The sequence below is a fragment of the Entelurus aequoreus genome, linkage group LG08 (genome assembly GCF_033978785.1).
Source record: "Entelurus aequoreus isolate RoL-2023_Sb linkage group LG08, RoL_Eaeq_v1.1, whole genome shotgun sequence".
Classification (NCBI taxonomy): domain Eukaryota; kingdom Metazoa; phylum Chordata; class Actinopteri; order Syngnathiformes; family Syngnathidae; genus Entelurus; species Entelurus aequoreus.
The window spans coordinates 8,480,732-8,504,667 of NC_084738.1; the positions used below are offsets into that span (position 1 = coordinate 8,480,732).

General features: G+C 38.3%; 1 protein-coding gene and 1 long non-coding RNA gene across 4 annotated transcripts in view; one reads left to right on the forward strand and one right to left on the reverse strand.

Moving 5' to 3' along the window:
- Positions 1 to 23,936, reverse strand: part of LOC133655360 (zinc finger MIZ domain-containing protein 1-like) — a 70,886-nt gene that overhangs the window by 14,171 nt on the left and 32,779 nt on the right. For 2 of the 3 annotated variants that reach the window (XM_062055438.1, XM_062055437.1), the window contains exons 4-11: positions 15,850 to 15,885; positions 1,648 to 1,783; positions 1,451 to 1,565; positions 1,161 to 1,378; positions 878 to 1,079; positions 525 to 800; positions 181 to 363; positions 17 to 94 (exon numbers count right to left, since the gene is read on the reverse strand). In XM_062055438.1, coding sequence (XP_061911422.1) covers positions 17 to 94; positions 181 to 363; positions 525 to 800; positions 878 to 1,079; positions 1,161 to 1,378; positions 1,451 to 1,565; positions 1,648 to 1,783; positions 15,850 to 15,885 — 1,244 coding nt within the window. The remainder of the gene's footprint in view (positions 1 to 16; positions 95 to 180; positions 364 to 524; positions 801 to 877; positions 1,080 to 1,160; positions 1,379 to 1,450; positions 1,566 to 1,647; positions 1,784 to 15,849; positions 15,886 to 23,936) is intronic. The other variant, XM_062055439.1, reaches the window with a different exon arrangement.
- On the forward strand, positions 21,468 to 23,437 carry LOC133655361 (uncharacterized). The gene is made up of 4 exons (XR_009826986.1): positions 21,468 to 21,546; positions 22,133 to 22,213; positions 22,671 to 22,751; positions 23,347 to 23,437. It is a non-coding gene; the product is annotated as an uncharacterized LOC133655361 (long non-coding RNA).

Sequence of the window (23,936 nt, forward strand, 5' to 3'; positions counted from 1 at the left end):
GCCACTGTGAACCTACCCCATTCATATTCCCCTGGCTGTACTGGTAACCACTCCCAGAGAAGTTGTTGGTTTGGCCGTTAAAAGGTGGCTCTTGCTGCGAAAAAACAACATCATTAAAAACTCCACCAGTATTTTGATAACATTTTTTTTTACATTTTGTTAATGTAAGTCATCCTTTACCTTATAATACTGTCCCATAGGACCGCTGGGTGGTGGATACTGCGACTGGAGCTGCTGTCCTGGCATCCGTTGACCGGGGTAGTTGCTGGACGGCAGCGGCCTAGAAGCATTGGGTGTCGGGTACTGGCCCTGCTGGTTGGGGAATTGGTTGTTTGGTCCATACTGCTGCCCCCCATAGTTTGGCTGTGGGAGTAGCAAAAAGCGTTGAATGAAGTTAACCTTTAACTGTAACAAAATCAACTTGATTGCTTAACAAATGCTAAGACCGGAGAGGGGGCGCTTTATGCTGAACGGTTACTCAAAAGTCCTAGATATGAAAAAAGAACTCATTCAGGAACACTCACCTCCCCTGGATATGGCCTCTTCATGCCCTGCATAACCATGCCCTGTTGCCGGGGTCCAGCATACCCTTGCTGGGGCATTCTTTGACCATGGCCCCCGAAGGGTCCCATGCTTTGGCCCCTGGGCTGGTTCATCCCCATTGGGGGTCCACTCATATTGGATGCATTCATGCCTGAGCCCATGTTACCAGAGAGAGATTGGGGTCCACGGGGTCCTGGCTGGTTCATGAACTGGCTATTGTATGCTTGGTTTGGTCCCATCTGGAAAGAGGAACTCATCTGGAAGACAACATGTCTCAAATCAGCACCATGGAGGTGTAAAAAAAACAGCTGTTTGGCGCCGGGCCTATCCTTACTGGTCCGTATTGATTCATGTCCTTGTTCTGAGTTTCCTGCAGAGCGGCAACCGTGGCGGTGGCAGTGGCGGTTGCCGTGGCGGCGGCGGCGGCTACAGCGGCAGCCGCGGCAGCAGCTGCTGGCTGGGTGAAATCAGACGGTGGACGGGAGTGTGGAGGGATGCCCATGCCTCCAGGTCCAGCATTAGGGCCCCCAGGGTAACTTTGAGAAAGACAGTCCATTACTCCAAATCTTCAATCATGCTAACTGATCTGTACCTTTTTACGTGTAAGACTAACTCACTTTCCACCAAAGCCTCCTCCGCCGGGGTAGTTAGGGCGCCCGTACATGCCCTGTTGCATGTAACCCTGGTTTGGGTTGCCTTTGTTGGGGAACTGCTGCTGAGGACCGGGGAACTGCGACGGGTTCATCCCTGGATTGTTACCTGACATCCCTGAACCCATTGGGTTACCTCCTGGGTTCATGGGGTTGTTGTTGTTGGTCATGGGGTTCCCCAAAACCTGTTCAAAAGATTAGATCAGAGTCTGCTGCATTGAGAAAACATAATATTCAGCTGGGACTAATTCCAATACCTGACTCTGTGAGGTGTTGGTGACACCCCAGACCGTGGTCACCACGGAGAGCGAGCCCGGAGGTTGGTTGGTGTTCTGTTGCCAGGGGACCGAGTCATAAGGAAAAGACCCATCTCTGTGGAAAAAAAAAAAAAATCACAGACAATTACTATATGCTTTTCTCGGTCAATAAAACGGATAATTCCTCTAGAACTGACCCATGTGAGAGGCCGGGCTTCATAGAGCTCATGGGGGGCTGCATGGGTACTTTCCCCGGTGGCTCGTTCTGCCGGTTCTTCTGATGACGGAGGAGGAGGAGGCGTCCCAGTTCCTCGCACCAGGACGACAGAAGTGCTGAAAGAAGGAAGGGAGTGGATAAAAGCCTGAACAAGCCAACCAAAACATTAGTTTTGTTGCTATTAATATACGATGGCTAGTCAATGGAGCGTAGAGGTTGAATTTGTTGTTTTGATTTAAAAACTTAAGGAAAATTACAGAAAAAAATCATAGCATTTTTGCAGCTGTTTTATAACTGTTTTTATTTATTTATGTATTTTTACAAATTTAGGCGAAATTATTTTCAGTTCCCTGCAAAGTCGTGGATAAATGATGACAGCCAAATTTTGATCATCAAATTTACTGGCGAAGCACCTTAAAGTTACAGTGGGTGTTTTGTCCAGCAACACTGAGCTGTGTGAGAAATTTCCAGTCAATTTAACTTCAGAGCTTTAACAACAGGCTGCGCCACCATGTGGCGTAATAATTATATAGATAATACTCCTTCACATACTGTATGTGGTAACAATGCAGCGCTATGATCCAGCACGTCAGTCCTACTCTTAGCCACTAGGGTTCACTATTGTCCTGCATCGTCACCACAGTGGAAAAATGACGGAATTGTGTCTTTTTCCACCTGCAGTGCTTGCTTTAGCTGTACTGTGCCTACTACAAAAGACTCCCCTTTCCTGGCTTTCTCTCTCCCTCTCTGCCTGCTGCATTGCCTGCCTGCTAATAGCCTCTGGGTGGCGTCACAAATGGAATGTGGATTCGATCAAAGAGGCCACCTCTCCTCTTGAGATTCACATCACTTCTCGGCTTGAATAGGGAGGGGCCGGCGGAGGGGAAGAACGGGTGCGTTCGGCGTTAGCCAGCCACGTGCAGGGCTGCCACGGTGTACAAGGTGGACACAACATCAGACTAATGGGGCTGACAGGAGCAAACAAAAAGACTCTTCTCTGCCAACATGGCAACCGAGCGATGTGAATACTCGTGAGTGCTTACAAAGACGGGGGGAAAAAACCCAGACACAAAAAATGGGACAAATGCTTCGTGGAGTTTAACACAAGAAAAAGAACCAAGCACTTGTTGTCATGGAAAGCAATTACACTACCAACAAATATAAGCAGGTTATGGTGGTGGCGTGCGTGTGACAGGTAGAAAAGCTCTGGAAAGAAGTCACCTGTTGGTATGCAATCATTTAAATTTTGCTGAGGGAACTCTCCTGAAGGAATCAATAAAGTACTATCTATCTATCTATAACTCTCCAGACCAGGGGTGTCGAACTTGTTTTCATCAGGGGCCACATCGCAGTCATGGCTGCCCTCAGCGGGCCGCTTGTAACAGTGAACGTAATAATATAAAAATATAATCGCCTCATTATATTATTACCAATGCATTTGGTTATTTGATTTTTGTACGTACAAATTGATGGATAACTTGCTTTGAAATCGTAAGTCAAGGTGACAAGCAGATATTTATTGTTATTTTTTACAAACTATCATACGGTATATAATAATTAGGGGTGCTAAAAAATGTTTTTTTATCATAATCGAATCCCGATTTTTTCCAAAATCGAATTTATTTAATTTTTTTTGACGAATTCATTTAAAAAAAAAAAAAAAAATTTTTTTTAGGCCATCTCTATGCTTACTTGGTGCACGTATGTGTCATACGTCAGCAACCAAAAGGAGGTTTTTGTAACCTGTAAGCTGTTTTGTTAAGGTGTTGTTATTATTATACCTAATAATACATTGCAAAAATCAGTTTGAATCGAGAATCGTATTCAATCGAGTATCGATTATGAATCAAATCCTCACCCTAAGGATCGGAATCGAATGGCGAGGTGCCCAAAGATTCACACTAATAACAATTGAATATTTGTATGGATATCAAAGTTTAAATGTTTTTCTGTCAAAATGTAAAAAATGAAAACATTTGGTAAGAAAGATGAAGTATCCACTTTATTCCCCGGTTTTCACGGGCCACATTGAATGACGTGTCGGGCCAGTGTGTGTGAGAAAGTGACAGTAAAGAAATGCTCTTGGGGGAAATTGTTTGGCCTCATCTGCTGATTTAGCATGTGTAAATCTCTAGACCCCGAATATAAGACAACACATTTTTTTCCAGGCTTTTCTCGGTGGAAAATATATTGTCTTTGATTTAGGTCAATATGTTGATTTTTATTGTCCTGGTTAATCTTGTCATGACTTTATCTCAAGTTTAATGGACCTTAACAGGTTTTGGACCCGGACCAGGTACTTTGACCTGAGTATAAGACAACTCCTCTGTTCATGTCACAAGTGTGTGTGAGATAGTGACTGTGAAGATGCTCTTGGGGGGAAATTGTTTGGCCTCATCTGCTGATGTGTAAATCTCTAGACCCAGAATTTAAAACACTTATTTAAAACTTTTTAGGGGAAAAAAAATAGTGTCTTATATTCGGGGCAATACACTTTTTTTTTTCATCGTCTTTGTTAATCTTGTCATGACTTAATCTTGAGGTTAATGAACCTTGACAGGTTTTGAACCTGGACCAACAATTTCAACCTGAACATAAGACAACCCCTCTGTTCAGGTCACCAGTGTGTGTGCGAGAGTGGCAGTAAAGAAATGCTCTTGGAGGAAATTGTTTGGCCTCATCTGCTGATTTAGCATGTGTAAATCTCTAGACCCCAAATATAAGACAACACATTTTTCCCCAGGCTTTTCTGGGGGGAAAATATGTTGCTTTTTATTGACTTAATCTCGAGGTTAAGGAACCTTGACAGATTTTGAACCTGGACCAAGTACTTTGACATGTATATAAGACAACCCCTCTGTTGAGGTCACCAGTGTGTGACAGAGTGATCTGCTGATTTAGCATGTGTAAATCTCAAGATCCCGGAATATAAAACAACACATTTTCAGACTTTTTTATATTCAGGGTAATACGTTGTTTTTCATTTGTCTTGGTTAATCTTATCATGAGTTTACTTTGACCCGAATGTAAGACGACCCCTCTTTTTCTGGCAATATCAAAGTTAAAAAGTTACAATCTGCATCTGGCGTGTGTGTGTGTGAGTGACAAAAAGAAAACCTCTGGCTTGTTTGAAGGTAAGTCATACAAAACCCTCTGCTAGTTTGCACGTATAAATATCTAGTTTGGGAATATAAGACAACCAAAAGGAAGTCAAACTTTAACTATTGGAAAGCACTAGATGCCGGTTCTTAAAGTGAAGTTCCGGCAGTGGTAAAGCGCCTTAAAAAGAGAAGAATAAAAGAGTTAGCATCAGCGTTGTTAGAGATAATAAAAAAGAGCAATTCTACCCCAGCATTGAGATAAAAATCTTATCTCTACACAGAATTACCGCCTCCACTGAGCCTCCACCTGTTTAATTAGCGAGGCGCCGTGTCATTGACTCCCGGGATAAACTTCCAGGTTTCAAATGACAATCGATTCTATTCTCTCTCCTCCAAACTCACTAAAGGAGCCAAAAACACCACAATGACTCTTCAGGAGCGCATTAAATGTTTGTGTCTCAGTTTACATTAACCTCCCTGGTGGTCCTCCAAGGTTGGTCCCAGGGGCTCGGGGGCCTCGACTCTCAGCCGTATTGATATTCTGGTGCTCAGCTGTGCAGCCGCCGCCGCTCTGTCATAAAAGCCGTATATTGAGGTTTTTTTTCCACCAATTTCTTCAGCTTTTTCAACCAACTTCAAGTGTTGTCAAAAGGGTTATTTGGAATGTGCTTTTTTCTATTTTGGCCCAAAGAACCATCTGAAGTTTAGTTGTGACAAGATTTTCCCTCCATGCGCCCTCTGAGCAAAATAAGTTTTACACCTGAGTTACTTTTTAAAAAGCAAGTTTTTAGGTTAAGCAATAACTGATTTATTTTGAAGGTAATTCAGATCGGTGAACTGATTAAGACTTTCTAATGAAGAAACATCTAAATGTTGCCTGATTACTGAACTTGACATACGTTTTTGCTGTATGCTATTTGACAATGTAACTTGCTTTTTTATACAACTATTTGTTGTTACTTCTTTCGATTTTTTATAAGAAATACTGGCACAACCCAAAAAGATCAAATTTGGAGACTCTTGATGGATAATTAGATAGCTAGCTCGCTCGACCTCAGCTTACAGAATATTTTTTATTTTATTTTCATGGTAGTAAGGAACAATTTATTTATCAGTTTGATAAATAAACCTTAAAAAGCCACATTTGGAGTTCAAACATCAGAAGCTAGATGGACAACTAAGGGTAGCTAGCTTCTGCCAAGCTAGCTAACTGCTGCCGAAAAGCTTACAGACTATCTTTAATTTTCAAAGTAATAGCGGACAAAGTGACGTGTACTGTTTTTCAAGGCATGGTTGGCAACCCTACCCACAAGTGCTCGTCCCCCAAAAGCAGTGTTGTACAGTCACGAAGTACAAATATTTTGTGACTGTACTTACCCTATTTTCCGGACCGTAGGGCGCACCGGATTGTAAGGCGCACTGCCGATGAGCGGGTCTAGTCTCATAACAAGAAGATAAGCTTCTTCTTTCACTCTATCGACTACGGTGTCGGCACGGACTACATGCATTTTCAGGATTTATGCAGATCCCAAATACAGATCAGCAGGTACCAGAAGGTAAGAAAAGTTGCTTTTGCATAATATTGCGAAACAAAACGCCAGATAATGTCTTACCTTATACACACACCATAATAATACTCGTATGTTGAAGCACAGTACAATCCATCAAGCGGTGTGACGTCATAGCTTACCAAAGTCGTACTAAAACATTTTGATAGATTGTTTAACGTCGTGTGTAATGTTCTATATTTTCAATGGAACATATAAAATGTTGGTGATGTTTACTTGAGTCATATTGCCGTCTACACGTATCTCTTGTGTGTGACTGCCATCATATTGCAGTATACTTGTGTCTCTTATGTGTGACTGCCAACTACTGGTCACACTCATCATTTCACCATGGACCAAATAAAATAGCTTTGAGGTCGGTAAGCACAACCAAAATTATTCCGTACATTAGGCGCACTGTCAAGTTTTGAGGAAATGAAATGATTTTAAAGTCGCCTTCTAGTCCGATAAATACGGTAAGTACATTTTTAGCACATTTGTACTTCACTCGTTATTTTTTGACAAATGTCACTTTTGCTCCACCATAGTTCCGAAAGAAAATGACTACTTTTACGCCTATACATTTTGTTTTTGTTGTTTTTTACTTGCAGAACATCGTTTCTTTATTTCTAGCAAATCGATTTTTTATTTTTTTTTACTGGCAGATCGTTTTATTTGCAGAAAATGTTTTCTTTTAACTTGTGAATGTTGTTTTTTTTTATTATTGAAGTAAAACATTTTTATTTTATTTTTTTGAACTTGCGAATCGTTTTTTCAATTGAGGAAAATCGTTATAAAACATTAAATTAAACATAAATTTTGGCTGTAATTTCACCAATAGTAAACCACAAACAGTTGCTATTTTATTGTGGCTTTTGTTACACACAAAAACGTCTTTCTCCTCAGTATTGGCGACGAGTTGGGGGGTTGATTCCGGGGGCGGGGGGAGGACGGACGCAGCAGGTGAGACAGATGCCAGAAAGCTCTCATGACCCCCTCATTCCTCCCCCCCCACTTCCCTCGGCTTACTATCTAATGGACACCTGCTCCCTTGTCCTTACTCGGCATTGTCCCATCTTGGCCGGGACACAAACAAACACCTCCGGTGGTCAAACAAACGCTCCTCTGGCGGGCGTCCCCCTTCTTTGGTTTCCCTATTGGAAGCTGTCAATGGACACACGTCTCCCGCTGGATGAAGTCAATTAAAAGAAGAAGTCCTGGGAGTAGCAGAATCCTAAGAGGATTCGGGGGATTTTCCTCATGATATACTCCAAAGTCTCCACTTGACTGCCAAGGCCTGTTGTCAAGTCACACTGCCCTCAGTCTCCTATCGGATAAAAGTACATTTGTGCGGCGTGTAGCTGTACTTTTTTTGAAAACTGAGCAGATATTTCTTTTTGGATACTTCTAAGACTGGTGCTTTGCACAGTGGACACGAGTCCATGTAGGCCACCTCATGTTTGTCTTCTTCCTGCTTTTTCTGACGGGGATGTTGGAGTCCTGTCAATGAGTACTTGGGCTGGCTGCCTGGCGGGGAAGCCAGACTTGCTGGCTGGCTTTTAGGACAGCCTCCTGCTGGACACATGCACTGTTGTTTGCGCCGTCCATCCGCTAAAAGGACAAAGATGCAGGGGGCGGAGCTGGGATTTAGGCCAGAAAGGGGGATGAACCATATGTGGCCATGTGCGGGGGTGGGGGGCAAGAGCAACAAGCAGGAAGATAGAGATTTGGTGTTTTTTTTTAAACTAGGAGATCAGATCTAAACCCACAAAGACCCTCCTGTCCATTAAATGAACACCACCTACATGTTCAGCGTTTCTCGCTACCTAGCGGGCGGCAGCTTGCAACAAAGCAAAACGTTCTAAATCTCTTTCGCTCGCCACCCAGAGCTCCAATAACGTGAGTAGGCGGACATCTATAGCGTTCTGCACCCCCTGTTGGGAAATTATTCCTAGTCAAACATCGCCCCCCCCCCAGCCCTAACCAATCTGTTACTGTACTTCCTGTAAGCTGATTGGGAGCGTGCATCGTTACGTCTTTATTCGCAAACGCTAATCTGATCACACGCCGCCGACATGCTAGCTAATGATGGACGCAAAAGAGAAAAAAACTGCGATGACCACGATAGATTGTCACTGTCCAGGCTGCTCAGTGCAACATGGCTATTGGGTAAAGCTAATAGACGCCTCTGATGAAAACATAGTTTACCATAAAGTTACATATATTTTGAATGTTAACATCCAAATCCTGAACCGGAGACAACAACAATGTGGAAAACATGTCATGTAGGGATGTCCGATAATGGCTTTTTGCCGATATCCGATATGCCGATATTGTCCAACTCTTTAATTACCGATACCGATATCAACCGATACCGATATCAACCGATATATACAGTCGTGGAATTAACACATTATTATGCCTAATTTGGACAACCAGGTATGGTGAAGATAAGGTACTTTTTAAAAAAATGAATCAAATAAAATAAGATAAATAAATTAAAAACATTTTCTTGAATAAAAAAGAAAGTAAAACAATATAAAAACAGTTACATAGAAACTAGTAATTAATGAAAATTTGTAAAATTAACTGTTAAAGGTTAGTATTATTAGTGGACCAGCAGCACGCACAATCATGTGTGCTTATGGACTGTATCCCTTGCAGACTGTATTGATATATATTGATATATAATGTAGGAACCAGAATATTAATAACAGAAAGAAACAACCCTTTTGTGTGAATGAGTGTAAATGGGTGAGGGAGGTTTTTTGGGTTGGTGCACTAATTGTAAGTGTATCTTGTGTTTTTTATGTGGATTTAATAAAAAATAAAAAATAAAATCGATACTGATAATAAAAAAACCGATACCGATAATTTCCGATATTACATTTTAACGCATTTATCGGCCGATAATATCGGCAGACCGATATTATCGGACATCTCTAATGTCATGTTGACTGTAAAAACGGATAAAAGTACAATATGGCAAATAATTAAAGCAATTTTACCATGAAAATACGTTTGATGTGAACATAAGCTTTCAAATCCTGAACTGTAGATGACGACAATGTAGAAAAACTGTAAAATTACCATAGAACGCAAGGGAAGAGATTCGCACATAACTGTCCAGTACAACATGGCTGACAGATAAAGCAAATAGAAGCTACTAAAGTTAACATATTTTCCCATAAAGTTACATATAGTGTGAATGTAAACATCCAAATCCTGAACCGTAGACAACGACAATGTGGAAGAACTGATTACAACCAAAAAAAAGAGGTCTGCATGTCCCGGCTGTTCAGTACAATATGGCTTATTGATAAAGCTAAAAACTACCAATGTGGATATATTTTACCATGAAATGATGTAAAGTGTGAATGTAAACATCTGAATCCTGAACTGGAGACAACAACAATTTGGAAGAGTTGTGATGACGACCATAGAACGCGAAAAAAGAGGTCACTGTCCAGGCTGCTCAGTACAACATGGCTAATAAAACTACCAATGTAAACATATTTTACCATAAAGTGTCTATGTATACATCCGATTACTGAACCGTGGACAACCAACAATGTTTAAGAACTGTGATGACGGCCATAGAACGCAAGAAAAGAGGTTCACCATAACTGTCCAGGCTGCTCAATACAATATGGCAAATAATTAAAGATGTGATTTGGACAATTTTCCCATGAAGTTATGTTTAGTGTTAACATAAACAACAGAATCCTGAACTGTAGACAACAATGCGGAAAAACCGATGACAACCAAAGAAAGCGGTCAGCATGTCAGTGTCCCGGCTGCTCAGTACAATATGGCTGATATTTATAGGTAAGAAAAGCTACTGATGTAAATGTATTTAACCATTAAACGGTGTACAGTTAGAACGTTAGCATCCGAATCTCACCGCTAGACAGCAACAATGTGGAAGAACTGTGATGACGGCCACAGAACACAAGGAAAGAAGTTCACAAGTAGCTGTCCAGGCTGCTCAGTACAATATGGCAAATAATTCAAGCTAGTGATGTGGACAATTTCACCATAAAGTTGTGTTTACTATAAATGTAGACATCCAAATCCTGAACTGTAGACAATAACAACGTGGAAAAACTGATGACAACCATAGAAGGAAAGGGGAGAGGTCCAATGTGTCACTGTCCAAGCTGCTCAGTACAACATGGCTGATAAATAAAGCTATTAAAAAAAAAAAGCTACTGATGTGGATGTATTCTACCAACATTTTGTGTAGACCACTCAGAAGATCGCCATGGAGACACACAGACAACACCCTACAGGACAGTGAGTGGAACACCACAAATCACGTGAGCTGGTTTCTTTAGCTTTTTCGCCGCCATATGAGGGTACTGGCGGGAAAAATGTGGCTGCTCAGTACAATATGGCTACTGGATGAAGCTAATAAAGCTACAGTTCTAACGTTTCTGGCGAAAAATTCACCCCCCCACCCCAAAAAGCTCAAATCTAGTAAGATCTAAAAAAATGAAGTGCGTTTTGCTTGAGCTTTTATGCGTTTTCTTATTTTTCGTGTGTGTCAAACCCCCGCTTTAAAACATCACCACCATAGAGCGCAAAGACAGGAGGTTTGCACACTATTGTCCAGGCTGCTCAGTATAACCGTCAACTTCTAACACTTGTATTACAGCTAAGGACGTAAACATCGTTACTAATAACACGTTCTGTTATTTCCTCTGTCGGCATCTAAAAAGTGTGTTTTACTTTATCCTTTGGATTTTGATTTTGATTTTTTTTATTCAGGACACGGGCATTGATGGGACGATAACCGTAGGACGCAAGGAAAGAGGTACAAAGTCACTGTCCAGGCTGCTCAGCACAACATGGCTAATGGTTGTAAGAGCAAAGAAGTTTGATAGTGAGAGTACATTTATATTTTTTTATATTTATATATGTTCGTTAGGTCAGGAAAAAACACAGAGGCTATTTCATCCCTACAAGCCTTTTTCGCAGGTTTTCCTGCTCTTCAGGGGAGAAGAAAATCCCCTGAGGAGCAGGGAAACCTGCGAAACAGGCTTGTAGGGATGAAATAGCCTCAGTGTTTTTTTCCTGACCTAACGAATATTCCGCTCTACCCCGGTATTTAGCACTGTCTTATTTGCATATATATACATATTCATACAGTATATATATATATTCATATATATATATATATATATATAATATATATATATATATATATATATATATATATATATATATATATATATATATATATATATATATATATATATATATATATATATATATATATATATATATATATATATATATATATATATCTACTGTACATACACTACCGTTCAAAAGTTTGGGGTCACATTGAAATGTCCTTATTTTTGAAGGAAAAGCACTGTACTTTTCAATGAAGATAACTTTAAACTAGTCTTAACTTGAAAGAAATACACTCTATACATTGCTAATGTGGTAAATGACTATTCTAGCTGCAAATGTCTGGTTTTTGGTGCAATATCTACATAGGTGTATAGAGGCCCATTTCCAGCAACTATCACTCCAGTGTTCTAATGGTACAATGTGTTTGCTCATTGGCTCAGAAGGCTAATTGATAATTAGAAAACCCTTGTGCAATCATGTTCACACATCTGAAAACAGTTTAGCTCGTTACAGAAGCTACAAAACTGACCTTCCTTTGAGCAGATTGAGTTTCTGGAGCATCACATTTGTGGGGTCAATTAAACGCTCAAAATGGCCAGAAAAAGAGAACTTTCATCTGAAACTCGACAGTCTATTCTTGTTCTTAGAAATGAAGGCTATTCCACAAAATTGTTTGGGTGACCCCAAACTTTTGAACGGTAGTGTATGTATGTATAAATATATATATAAATATATCTACTGTACATATGTATATATACCTGTATATATGTATATATATATATATACTTATGTATATATACATATAAATACATTTGTATATATACACACATATACATTTATATATATATATAAACATATACCGTATGTAAAATTTAGTTATGTATTTATTTTCCTACATATTTTATGGTAAGTAGATAGTCCTCAAAGTTAAAGTTGAGTACACATGTTCATGTTATCACCTTTGTTAACTTCTTTTTATGCTTACATGACAATTGCAAGTGTCAAAATATAATTTAAAACAACACATTTAATCATTGACTTTATTTCCTAGATGGGAAAATTGATGCTAAATACCAAGAACCATTGCATGTTGTGTGAGCACTCTTTAAGTAGTATTTGATGTAATTATTTTGCTGGGGAAAGTAGTGCAGCATGTATTCTGAAGTAGTCTGCAAATATTTGAATAGATATAACCTCAAAATACAAAACAATGTTTACTGTAGCAAACCACAGCAAGTGCTCCCACAAGCAACAGTCCGCCATTGAAAAGGCCAAAAGCTTATTACACTCATCTACAAGTTACCCTAATTAGGCAATTAGGGTAACTCATGGGTTCCGGACCAGTGGTATCACTATGGTATCACAGTGGTATCACAGTGGGTCCAAAGGCTAGTGTCTGATTCACCTGAGACCTTTCCACAGTAGAGCCAAGGGAGGAGGGGGCAAAGACTGAGTGGAGGGTCTGGGTGGGGTCCTGGCACCCCTGTGGGCTCATTAGAGGCGTCCATATGTGCTGTACTTAATGTGCTGGATTTGGAATAAAAAGCTTCCTCGGGATCCACACGGAGGCCAAATGATTACAATGAAGCTTAGAGCCAAAATGATGTTACTGTTTATTTCTGCTTGTTCACACATTTTAACCAACTGCAGCGCGAACAAAGAAAAAATAAAAAGCTATAAATAATAAGAAAATATGGAAATAAAATAGGGAGATAATAATAATAATAATAGAAAATTTTTGATTTGCAAGAAAATTGTTGTAATACATTAAATATATAAATATTGCAGTTATTCTAATGGTATACTAGTACGGTATAAATGTTATCCATTTTAATAAAGTATAAAATAAAAACTTTCATCTGTCACTTTAATTTAAATTATATTGGTATTTTTTTATTATATAATTTTTTGTTGTCGTCTGCTAATAATAATAATAATAATAATATAATAATAATAATTAACACATTTTAAAAATAGTTAACCAGTGCAGTATAAATCAGTTTTCTTTTATACTAAAATGTCTATTGTCTTAATTCCTTTTAATTATTTGTATTTATTATTATCCTGGCCTTTTTTGTTGTTCTTCTCAGCTGGACTAAACACAAATATAATAACAAATGTTATACATTTTTACTAACAAAGTATATTAAAAAAAAAAATCACTTTCATTTATTTTAATGTATTTTTTGTTTATTATTATCATTGCCGCTGTTGTTTTCAGCTAGGTGCAATAATAATGATAATTATAACAACAATAATAAGAATGAACACATTTTTAAAATGGTTTACTAGTACAATACAACTGTTATCATTTTTTAATATAATAAAGTATTTAAAAACTATTATCCATCACTTTCTTTTGATTTAATTGTATTTTTATTTATTATATCATGACCTATTTTGTTGTTGTTGTCGGCTGGGAGAAATAATCATAATAATAATATTTACAATAAATAACACATTTAAAAATTGTATTCTGTACCAGTACAGTATAAATGTTATGTTGTTTTAATATAAAGTATAAAAACTATCATCTAATGCTTTAATTTATTTTATTATTATCATGGCCTTTTTTGTTCTTCTCGGCTGGAAATAATAATAGTGATAATAATAACAACAATTAACACATTTTAAAAGATCCGCTTTTACAATAACTACATAATAATAGTAACATAATAAATGGTGGAGTTGTTTTTTTTAAATTACACAAAGGGAATAAGCGGTAGAAAATGGATGGATGGAGAACACTCTTAGTATAATACAATAATTTTAAATAACTAAATACAAAGACAACTTAATAACAATGTACAATACATCTCCGAACATTTTATTTTGACACAGCTCATGTATTTGTTCTTATTAGAACAGAATTGTCAAAGGCGTTTTCACTGAGGGCCACAACGCAGTTATGTTTGGCCCCAGAAGGCCGCCTTTAACAGTGAACGCTATTACAATTTTTTTTAATGCATTTTATTAGTAGATTTAAAAAAAACTAAAATGTAAAAAAAAAAAAGGTAAATTGCAATAATTTCACCTCAAAATTGAGTGTATATTACTGTAAATGGAAAAATAGTACTGCTGTTTCTTTGGTTAAAAAAAAGGCTTCTTAGTTGGCAGAAATTTACTGTAAAATTTACATTAGTTTTTTACTGTGAATTTAAAAAACTGCAATTTTACAGTAACATTTTGGCACCTGAGCTGCCAGTTTGTTTGTTTAGTTTTTTACCGCAAATCAACAACTGTAGATTTTTCGGTGTATTACTGTAAATGCCACCACAGTTTATTACAGTAAGAAAAAGTACTGTTTTTTTCATTTAGAGAAAAATGCTATAAAAACCACAGCAAATTTCACAATTTTACCATGAAATCTATTGCTACTTTTACATTGCACAATTTGATAGATAACTTGCTTCAAAATCATTATTATTAGTATTTATTTATATTTAAAAAATGGTTTGATTGTTTGATAATATGTTTTAGCAGTTTTTAAATTAGCATAATTTGGGATTACATGGAGTACATGTATTTATTTTCTCCCAAAATAGAAAGAAAGAATACATTTAGTAAAAAAAGTTGCAGTACTTTATTGATACATATTATTTCCCGGCTTTCGAGAGTCAAAGAAAATGAAGTGGCGAGCCACATCTGGGCGCCGGGCCTTGATTTTGACACCTGTGTATTAGAACAGTGGTCCCCAACCTTTTTGTAGCTGCGGACCGGTCAACGCTTAAAAATTTGTCCCACGGACCGGTGAAGGGGGGTGTATTTTAAAAAAAAAAAAAAAAAAAAAATTTTTTTTTTTTTTTTTTGTACATAAATAAATACAATCATGTGTGCTTACGGACTGTATCCCTGCAGGCTGTATTGATCTATAGTGATATAGAATGTATATATTGTGTTTTTTATGTTGATTTCATTAAAAAAAAAAAAAATTAAATTCTTGTGCGGCCCAGTGGTTGGGGACCACTGTATTAGAAGGTGCAGGTGTACCTAATGTTGTGACCTGCGACTACATATTGCACTTCTTTAAGCATCTTAGATGCTGCACTACAGTATGAACTTTAACACAAATGCATAACTATGTCTATCCAGTAAGTTGCGTGTGAAAGGGAATTGACGGACATAATAAAATCAATGCTTGAGAGATGAAACGATGATGCAGGCAACGAGGTGACGACAACGACAACATCACGTGTGACATGCTGCACACTGCAGAATAAAGACGACAACACCACGGCAGCCAAATGATCATTCCACATGTTTGCGCAGCCACCATATAGAGATAGAAAGAGAGGAACAAGGCGGGGGAATGGTGATGATCGGGGCCAGTGTGTGTATGATAAACAGTTTGCGTATACAGTATATTCCTGCGCTGAGACACACAAGCAGTACCTGAATCAGACTGACACCTCCTGCAGCAGTTGGTTTCTGTAGGGTTCAAATTTTACATTTTTACTGGGACAAACACTACTTTGCACATACTGCATGTAATATACTTGATATTCATCAATGAAACAGGACGTGCTGGGGAAATGGCACCTGTCGCTTTGTCAGGAGAACAACCACAAACCAAAATGGCAGCTCAACAACTGCTAAATTCCTCCATTGGGAGGTATCTGTGCGAGTGGGGGTGTTTGGGAGTGATAAACTGCCAAGAGTCTCGCCTCAAGTAGGTCAGCGCGACTCAAGAGAAGATAATCAAGGCCGCTTTGACCCCTTCTGTGCCAACGGCAAGTGGGTCAAATGTGCCAGTCAGCTGTTGGCGGACATCGCAGCAAAAGCTGTCGAAAGGACCGTGGCGCAACACTATTTGGCACCCTAACCCGGGTGACCTTACCTTTTCCTCTTTTAAGCAAGAAATGTCATTGACAACCACGTTTCCTGCCAGGCGTCCATCAATTGTTTTTTTTTCCTTCACTATTTTGACCAAGAGAAGATCATGTTAGCCTAACGTCACTATTAGCTGTTCAGTTAGCTACATAAATAAAGTACATTATTTATTTAGAAGAATTATCAAAAGTAAATGTAGCTTTTTAGAAAACAACCAAGGTCTATCCGGTATATGTACTTCTCAGCGGTAAGGAAACTAATTTTATCCGAGAGGAGACTGAGGGCAGCAAAGACACAGGAGCGCTGCAGCAAGGTAGAGATTGCGTCAGGGTTCGCTACAATGACGCCGCAATCTGCTCCAAACCGGGATAAACAATAACAATAAAAATAAAAATTTTATTCGAAAGGAGACCGAGGGCAACAAAAAAAACAGGAGCGCTGCAGCAATGTAGAGATTGTGCAGTATAATAATCCAACGTCAGGGTGCGCTTAGTTTACAATGACGCTGCGGTCTGTCTCAAGCTAGGACAAACAATAAGAATAATACATACTTCTCCAGGATGAGAAGATGCCTTTTATCCGAGAGGAGACTGCGGGCGAGAAAAAAAACAGGAGCGCTGCAATAGAGTAGAGATTGTGTAGCAACGCAGTGTTAGGGTGCGCTACAATGACGTTGTGATCTGCTCCAAGCAGGGATAAACAATAACAATAATATATATTTCTCCAGGATAAAAAGACACATTTTATTCGAAAGGAGACTGAGGGCAACAAAAAAAAATGGCACGCTGCAGCATAGTATAGATTGTGTAGTATAATAACGCAGCGTCAGGATGTGTCAAGTCTGCTCCAAGCCGAGACAAACAATAAGAATAATACATACTTCTCCAGGATAAGGAGATGCCTTTTATCCGAGAGGAGACTGAGGGCAGCAAAGAAAAAGGAGCGCTCCAGCAAAGTAGAGATTGCGCTAGGGTGCGCTACAATGATGCTGTGATCTGCTCCAAGCCGGGATAAACAATAACAATAATACATATTTCTCCAGGATAAAAAGACTCATTTTATTTGAAGGGAGACTGAGGGCAACAAAAAAAAAACTGGAGTGCTGCAGCAATGTAGAGATTGTGCAGTATAATAACGCAGCGCCAGGATACGTTACGTTTACAATGACGCTGCGGTCTGCTCCAAGCCGAGACAAGCGATAAGAATAATATATACTTTTCCAGGATAAGGAGATGCCTTTTATCCGAGAGGAGACTGCGGGCGACAAAAAAAAACAGGAGCGCTGCAACAGAGTAGAGATTGTGGAGCAACGCAGCATCAGGGTGCGCTACAATGATGCTGTGGCTGCTCCAAGCCTGGACAATACATTTATCCAGGATAAAAAGACAAATTTTATCCGGAGCGCTGCAGCAATGTAGAGATTGTGCAGTATAATAATGCAGCGTCAGGGTGCGCTAAGTTTCCAATGACGCTGTGGTCTGTTTTAAACTAGGACAAACAGTAAGAATAATATGTACTTCTCCAAGATAAGGAGATGCCTTTTATCTGAGAGGGAACTGTGGGCACCAAAGAAAGGGGAGCGCTTCAGCAGAGTAGAGATTGTGGAGTATAATAACACAGAGTCAGGGTGCGCTACAATGACGCTGCGATCTACTCCAAGGTAAGGACACTCATTTTATCAGAGAGGAGACTGAGGGCAGCAAAGAAACAGGAGCGCTGCAGCAAAGTAAAGATTATCGAGCAACTCAGTGTTAGAGTGCGCTAAAATGACGGTGTGATCTGCTCCATGCCAGGAAAAACAATAACAATAATATATATTTCTCCAGGATAAGAAGACTCATTTTATCTGAGAGGAGACTGAGGGCAGCAAAGGAACAGAAGCGCTGTAGCAAAGTAGAGACTGTGGAGTATAATAACGCAGCGTTAGGTTGCGTTAAGTTTACGATGACGCTGCTAACGGGACACGCTAACAAACAAAAACAATAATATGTAATTATTCTGACTCGTTTTATCCAAGAGAAGACTAAGGGCAAAGTGGTAATTCTTAGTTTTAATTTCCCACGTGAAAATATTGAAAACAGTGCTGCAATACAAACATTTATAAAAAACAACAATATTTACTCCTGTAGGATGAGAGGGGGTAATTCTAGAGACTGAGGGCAGCAGAGACTATGGAGTGCCGTATAACGTTGCAGAGTCTGGTAGAGCTAACTTTACAAGCAAATATAACATTAATTAAGAAGTAAAGAGTTTGGGCTGAAAAGTGAAAACACGCTACATTGAGCTCATCAGTCTAAACTGAACATGCTAACAAATGAACAACAACAATATTTACTTCCCCACCCAAAAGGGGTTCTATCCAAGCGGAGACTGAGGTCACCAGTAAATAAGGCTGATGGTCAAAGGTCATTTCCAAAGTAGTTCTGTTGCCTGCTCTTCTCAGTAGGTTTACGCTAACAAACTTGGTATATGTGAGGGTCAAGGGACTCATTTTATCCAATAGAAAACTGAGGGCAGCAGTAAAGTGGAGACTTTGGAGTACAATAAGGTAAGATAATGTCAGCATACAGTAACAAATCTGGCTGAAGCTTACTTAAATAAAGTATTCCAGTTGTCCGCCCTTTTTTGGCTTTCCATGTCAATAAACTGCGAAAAAGCTAACTAACAAACACACAATAATTACTTACACAAAGTAGGGGGACTTATTTTATCAACAGGAAGACTGAGGGCAGCGGCACAGTACAGACTTAGGAGTACAACACTGCAGCTTCAAGGTAGGAAAAGGTTAGCATACAATACTAAATCTGGCTAATGAAAAATGTGCTAAACTACTCCAGTTTCCAACTCTCCTATGGTTTTATATGTCAAAATACTGTAAAAGAATAAGTAGACTCGTTTTATCCAAGAGGAGACTAAGGGCAGCAGCAAAGTAGCTCATACTAAATATGCTAAAGTATTTTAGTTGCCAACTCTTCTTTGGTTTACCATGTCACTACAATGAAAATGCTAACAAAAACACTATTTACTTCTGAAACCTACAGAAAAGGGGATTAATTTTATCCATGGGGAGACTAAGGGCAGCAGCAAATGAGTTAATACTAAATATGCTAAAGTATTCTAGTCGCCAACGCTTATTTGGTTTACTACACTATACTGAAAATGCTAACAAACAAACAATATTTACTTCTTCAACCTACAGAATAAGGAGACTCATTTTATCCAAGAGGAGATGAAGGGCAGTTGCAGAGTAGCTAATACTAAATATGCTAAAGTATTCTTGTTCCCAACTCTTTTTTTATTTTATATGTGAATAAGCTGTGAAAATGCTAACAAACAATATTTACTTCCACAACCTTCAGAGTAAGAGGACTTGTTTTATCCAAGAGGAGACTAAGGGCAGCAGCAACTTAGCTCATACTAAATATGCTAAAGTATTCCAGTTGCCAACTCTTCTTTGGTTTTCTATGTCAATAAAATGTGAAAATGCTAACAAAAACAATATTTACTTCTGAAACCTACAGAATAAGTGGACTAATTTTATCCATGGGGAGACTAAGGGCAGCAGCAAATGAGTTAATACTAAATATGCTAAAGTATTCTAGTCGCCAACGCTTATTTGGTTTACTACACTACACTGAAAATGCTAACAAACAAACAATATTTACTTCTTCAACCTACAGAATAAGGAGACTCATTTTATCCAAGAGAAGATGAAGGGCAGTTGCAGAGTAGCTAATACTAAATATGCTAAAGTATTCTTGTTCCCAACTCTTTTTTGATTTTATATGTGAATAAGCTGTGAAAATGCTAACAAACAAACAATATTTACTTCCACAACCTTCAGCATAAGAGGACTTGTTTTATCCAAGAGGAGACTAAGGGCAGCAGCAACTTAGCTCATACTAAATATGCTAAAGTATTCCAGTTGCCAACTCTTCTTTGGTTTTCTATGTCAATAAAATGTGAAAATGCTACACAAAACAATATTTACTTCTATAACCTACAGAATAAAGAGAATTGTTTGATCCAAGAGGAGACTAAGGGCAGCAGAAAAGTAGCTCATACTAAATATGCTAAAGTATTGTAGTTGCCAACTCATCTTTGGTTTTCTATGTCAATAAAGTGTGTAAATGCTAACAAAAACAATATTTACTTCTGAAACCTACAGAATAAGTGGACTAATTTAATACACGTGGAGACTAAGGGCAGCAACAAATGAGCTAATACTAAATATGCTAAAGTATTCTAGTCACCAACGCTTATTTGGTTTACCATGTCATTGCACTGAAAATGCTAATAAACAAGCAAACAATATTTACTTCTTCAACCTACAGAATAAGGGGACTCATTTTATCCAAGAGGAGGTGAAGGTCAGCAGCAAAGTAGCTAATACTAAATATGCTAAAGCATTATAGTTCCCAACTCTTTTTTGGTTTTATATGTAAACAAGCTGTGAAAATGCTAACAAACAAACATTATTTACTTCTACAACCTTCAGAATACGAGGACTCGTTTTATCCAAGAAGAGACTAATGACAGCAACAAATGAGCTAATACTAAATTAGCTAAAGTATTTGTAGTTGCCAACTCTTATTTGGTTTTGTATATCAATAAACTGTGGACGTATTTATCTCTACACAGTACGTGGAATTATTCTAACAACGGGAAGACTGAGGGCAGCAGCAGAGTAGAGACTTGGGAGTACAACACTGCAGCTTCAAGGTAGGAAAATGTTAGCATACAATACCAAATCTGGCTAATGAGAAATTTGCTAAACTACTCTAGTTTGCAGCTCTCCTATGGTTTTATATGTCAATAAACTGTGAAAATGCTAATAATCAAATAATATTTACTTCCACAACCTACAGCATAAGGGGACTCATTTTATCCAAGAGGAGACTAAGGGCTGGGACTAAGTAGCTAATACTTAATATGTTAAAGTATTGTAGTTGCCAACTCTTCTTTGGTTTTCTATGTCATTAATCTGTGAAAATGCTAACAAACATTTATTTCTTCAACCTACTGAATTAGGGGACTCATTTTATCCAAGAGGAGACTAAGGGCAGCAGCAAAGTAGCCAAGACTAAAAATGCTTAAGTATTGTAGTTGCCAACTCTTCTTTGGTTTTCTATGTCAATAAACTGTGGAAATGCAACAAACATTATTTATTCTACACAGTACGGGGACTAATTGTATCAACGGTAAGACTGATGGCAGCAGCAAAGTGGAGATTGTGGAGTACAACACCGCAGCTTTAAGGTAAGATAGGTTAGCATACAACAACAAATGTACGAATGCTATGTATGTTAAACCAGCGCTACTTTTGTTTTCCACGTCCAACGCTAACCAACAAACAATATTTACTTCTTCAACTTAAGCGGACTCGTTTTTATCCACGGGGAGACTAAGAGCAGCAACAAATTAGCTTATACTAAATATGCTAAAGTATTTCTAGGTGCCAATTCTTCTTTGGTTTTCTATGTCAAAGTGTGAACATGCTAACAAAAACATTTACTCCTGAAACCTACAGAATAAGTGGACTAATTTTATCCATGGGGAGACTAAAGGCAGCGACACATTAGCTAATACTAAATATGCTAAAGTATTTCTAGTTGCCAACTCTTTGGTTTTCTATGTCAATAAAGTGTGAAAATGCTAACAAAAACAATATTTGCTTCTGAAACCTACAGAATAAGTGGACTCATTTTATCCGTGGGGAGACTAAGGGCAGCAGCAAATAAGCTAATACTGAATATGCTAAAGTATTTGTAGTTGCCAACTCTTCTTTGGTTTTGTACGTCAATAAACTGTGGAAATGCAACAAACAGTATTTATTTCTACACAGTACGGGGACTAATTCTATCAACGGGAAGACTGAGGGCAGCAGCAGAGTCGAGACTTAGGAGTACAACACTGCAGCTTCAAGGTAGGAAAATGTTAGCATACAATACCAAATCTGGCTAATGAAAAATTTGCTAATTTACTCTAGTTTGCAGCTCTCCTGTGGTTTTATATGTCTATAAACTGTGAAAATGCTAATAATCAAATAATATTTACTTCCACAACCTACAGCATAAGGGGACTCATTTTATCCAAGAGGAGACTAAGGGCTGGGACTAAGTAGCTAATACTTAATATGTTAAAGTATTGTAGTTGCCAACTCTTCTTTGGTTTTCTATGTCATTAATCTGTGAAAATGCTAACAAACATTTATTTGTTCAACCTACTGAATAAGGGGACTCATTTTATCCAAGAGGAGACTAAGGGCAGCAGCAAAGTAGCCAAGACTAAAAATGCTTAAGTATTGTAGTTGCCAACTCTTCTTTGGTTTTCTATGTCAATAAACTGTGGAAATGCAACAAACAATATTTATTTCTACACAGTACGGGGACTAATTGTATCAACGGTAAGACTGAGGGCAGCAGCAAAGTGGAGATTGTGGAGTACAACACCGCAGCTTTAAGGTAAGATAAGGTTAGCATACAACAACAAATGTAACGAATGCTATGTTTGTTAAAACAGCGCTACTTTTGTTTTCCACGTCCAACGCTAACCAACAAACAATATTTACTTCTTCAACTTAAGCGGACTCGTTTTTATCCACGGGGAGACTGAGGGCAGCAACAAATTAGCTTATACTAAATATGCTAAAGTATTTCTAGGTGCCAATTCTTCTTTGGTTTTCTATGTCAATAAAGTGTGAACATGCTAACAAAAACATTTACTTCTGAAACCTACAGAATAAGTGGACTAATTTTATCCATGGGGAGACTAAGGGCAGCGACACATTAGGCTAATACTAAATATGCTAAAGTATTTCTAGTTGCCAACTCTTCTTTGGTTTTCTATGTCAATAAAGTGTGAAAATGCTAACAAAAACAATATTTACTTCTGAAACCTACAGAATAAGTGGACTAATTTTATGCGTGGGGAGACTAAGGGCAGCAGCAAATGAGCTAATACTAAATATGCTAAAGTATTTCTAGTTGCCAACTCTTCTTTGGTTTTGTACGTCAATAAACTGTGGAAATGCAACAAACAGTATTTATTTCTACTCAGTACGGGGACTAATTCTATCAACGGGAAGACTGAGGGCAGCAGCAGAGTCGAGACTTAGGAGTACAACACTGCAGCTTCAAGGTAGGAAAAGGTTAGCATACAATACCAAATCTGGCTAATGAGAAATTTGCTAAACTACTCTAGTTTGCAGCTCTCCTGTGGTTGTATATGTCTATAAACTGTGAAAATGCTAATAATCAAATAATATTTACTTCCACAACCTACAGCATAAGGGGACTCATTTTATCCAAGAGGAGACTAAGGGCTGTGACAAAGTAGCTAATACTTAATATGTTAAAGTATTGTAGTTGCCAACTCTGTTTTGGTTTTCTATGTCATTAATCTGTGAAAATGCTAAAAAAACATTTATTTCTTCAACCTACTGAATTAGGGGACTCATTTTATCCAAAAAGAGACTAAGGGCAGCAGCAAAGTAGCCAAGACTAAAAATGATTATATATTGTAGTTGCCAACTCTTCTTTGGTTTTCTATGTCAATAAACTGTGGAAATGCTAATAATCAAAGAATATTTACTTCCACAACCTACAGCATAAGGGGACTCATTTTATCCAAGTGGAGACTAAGGGCTG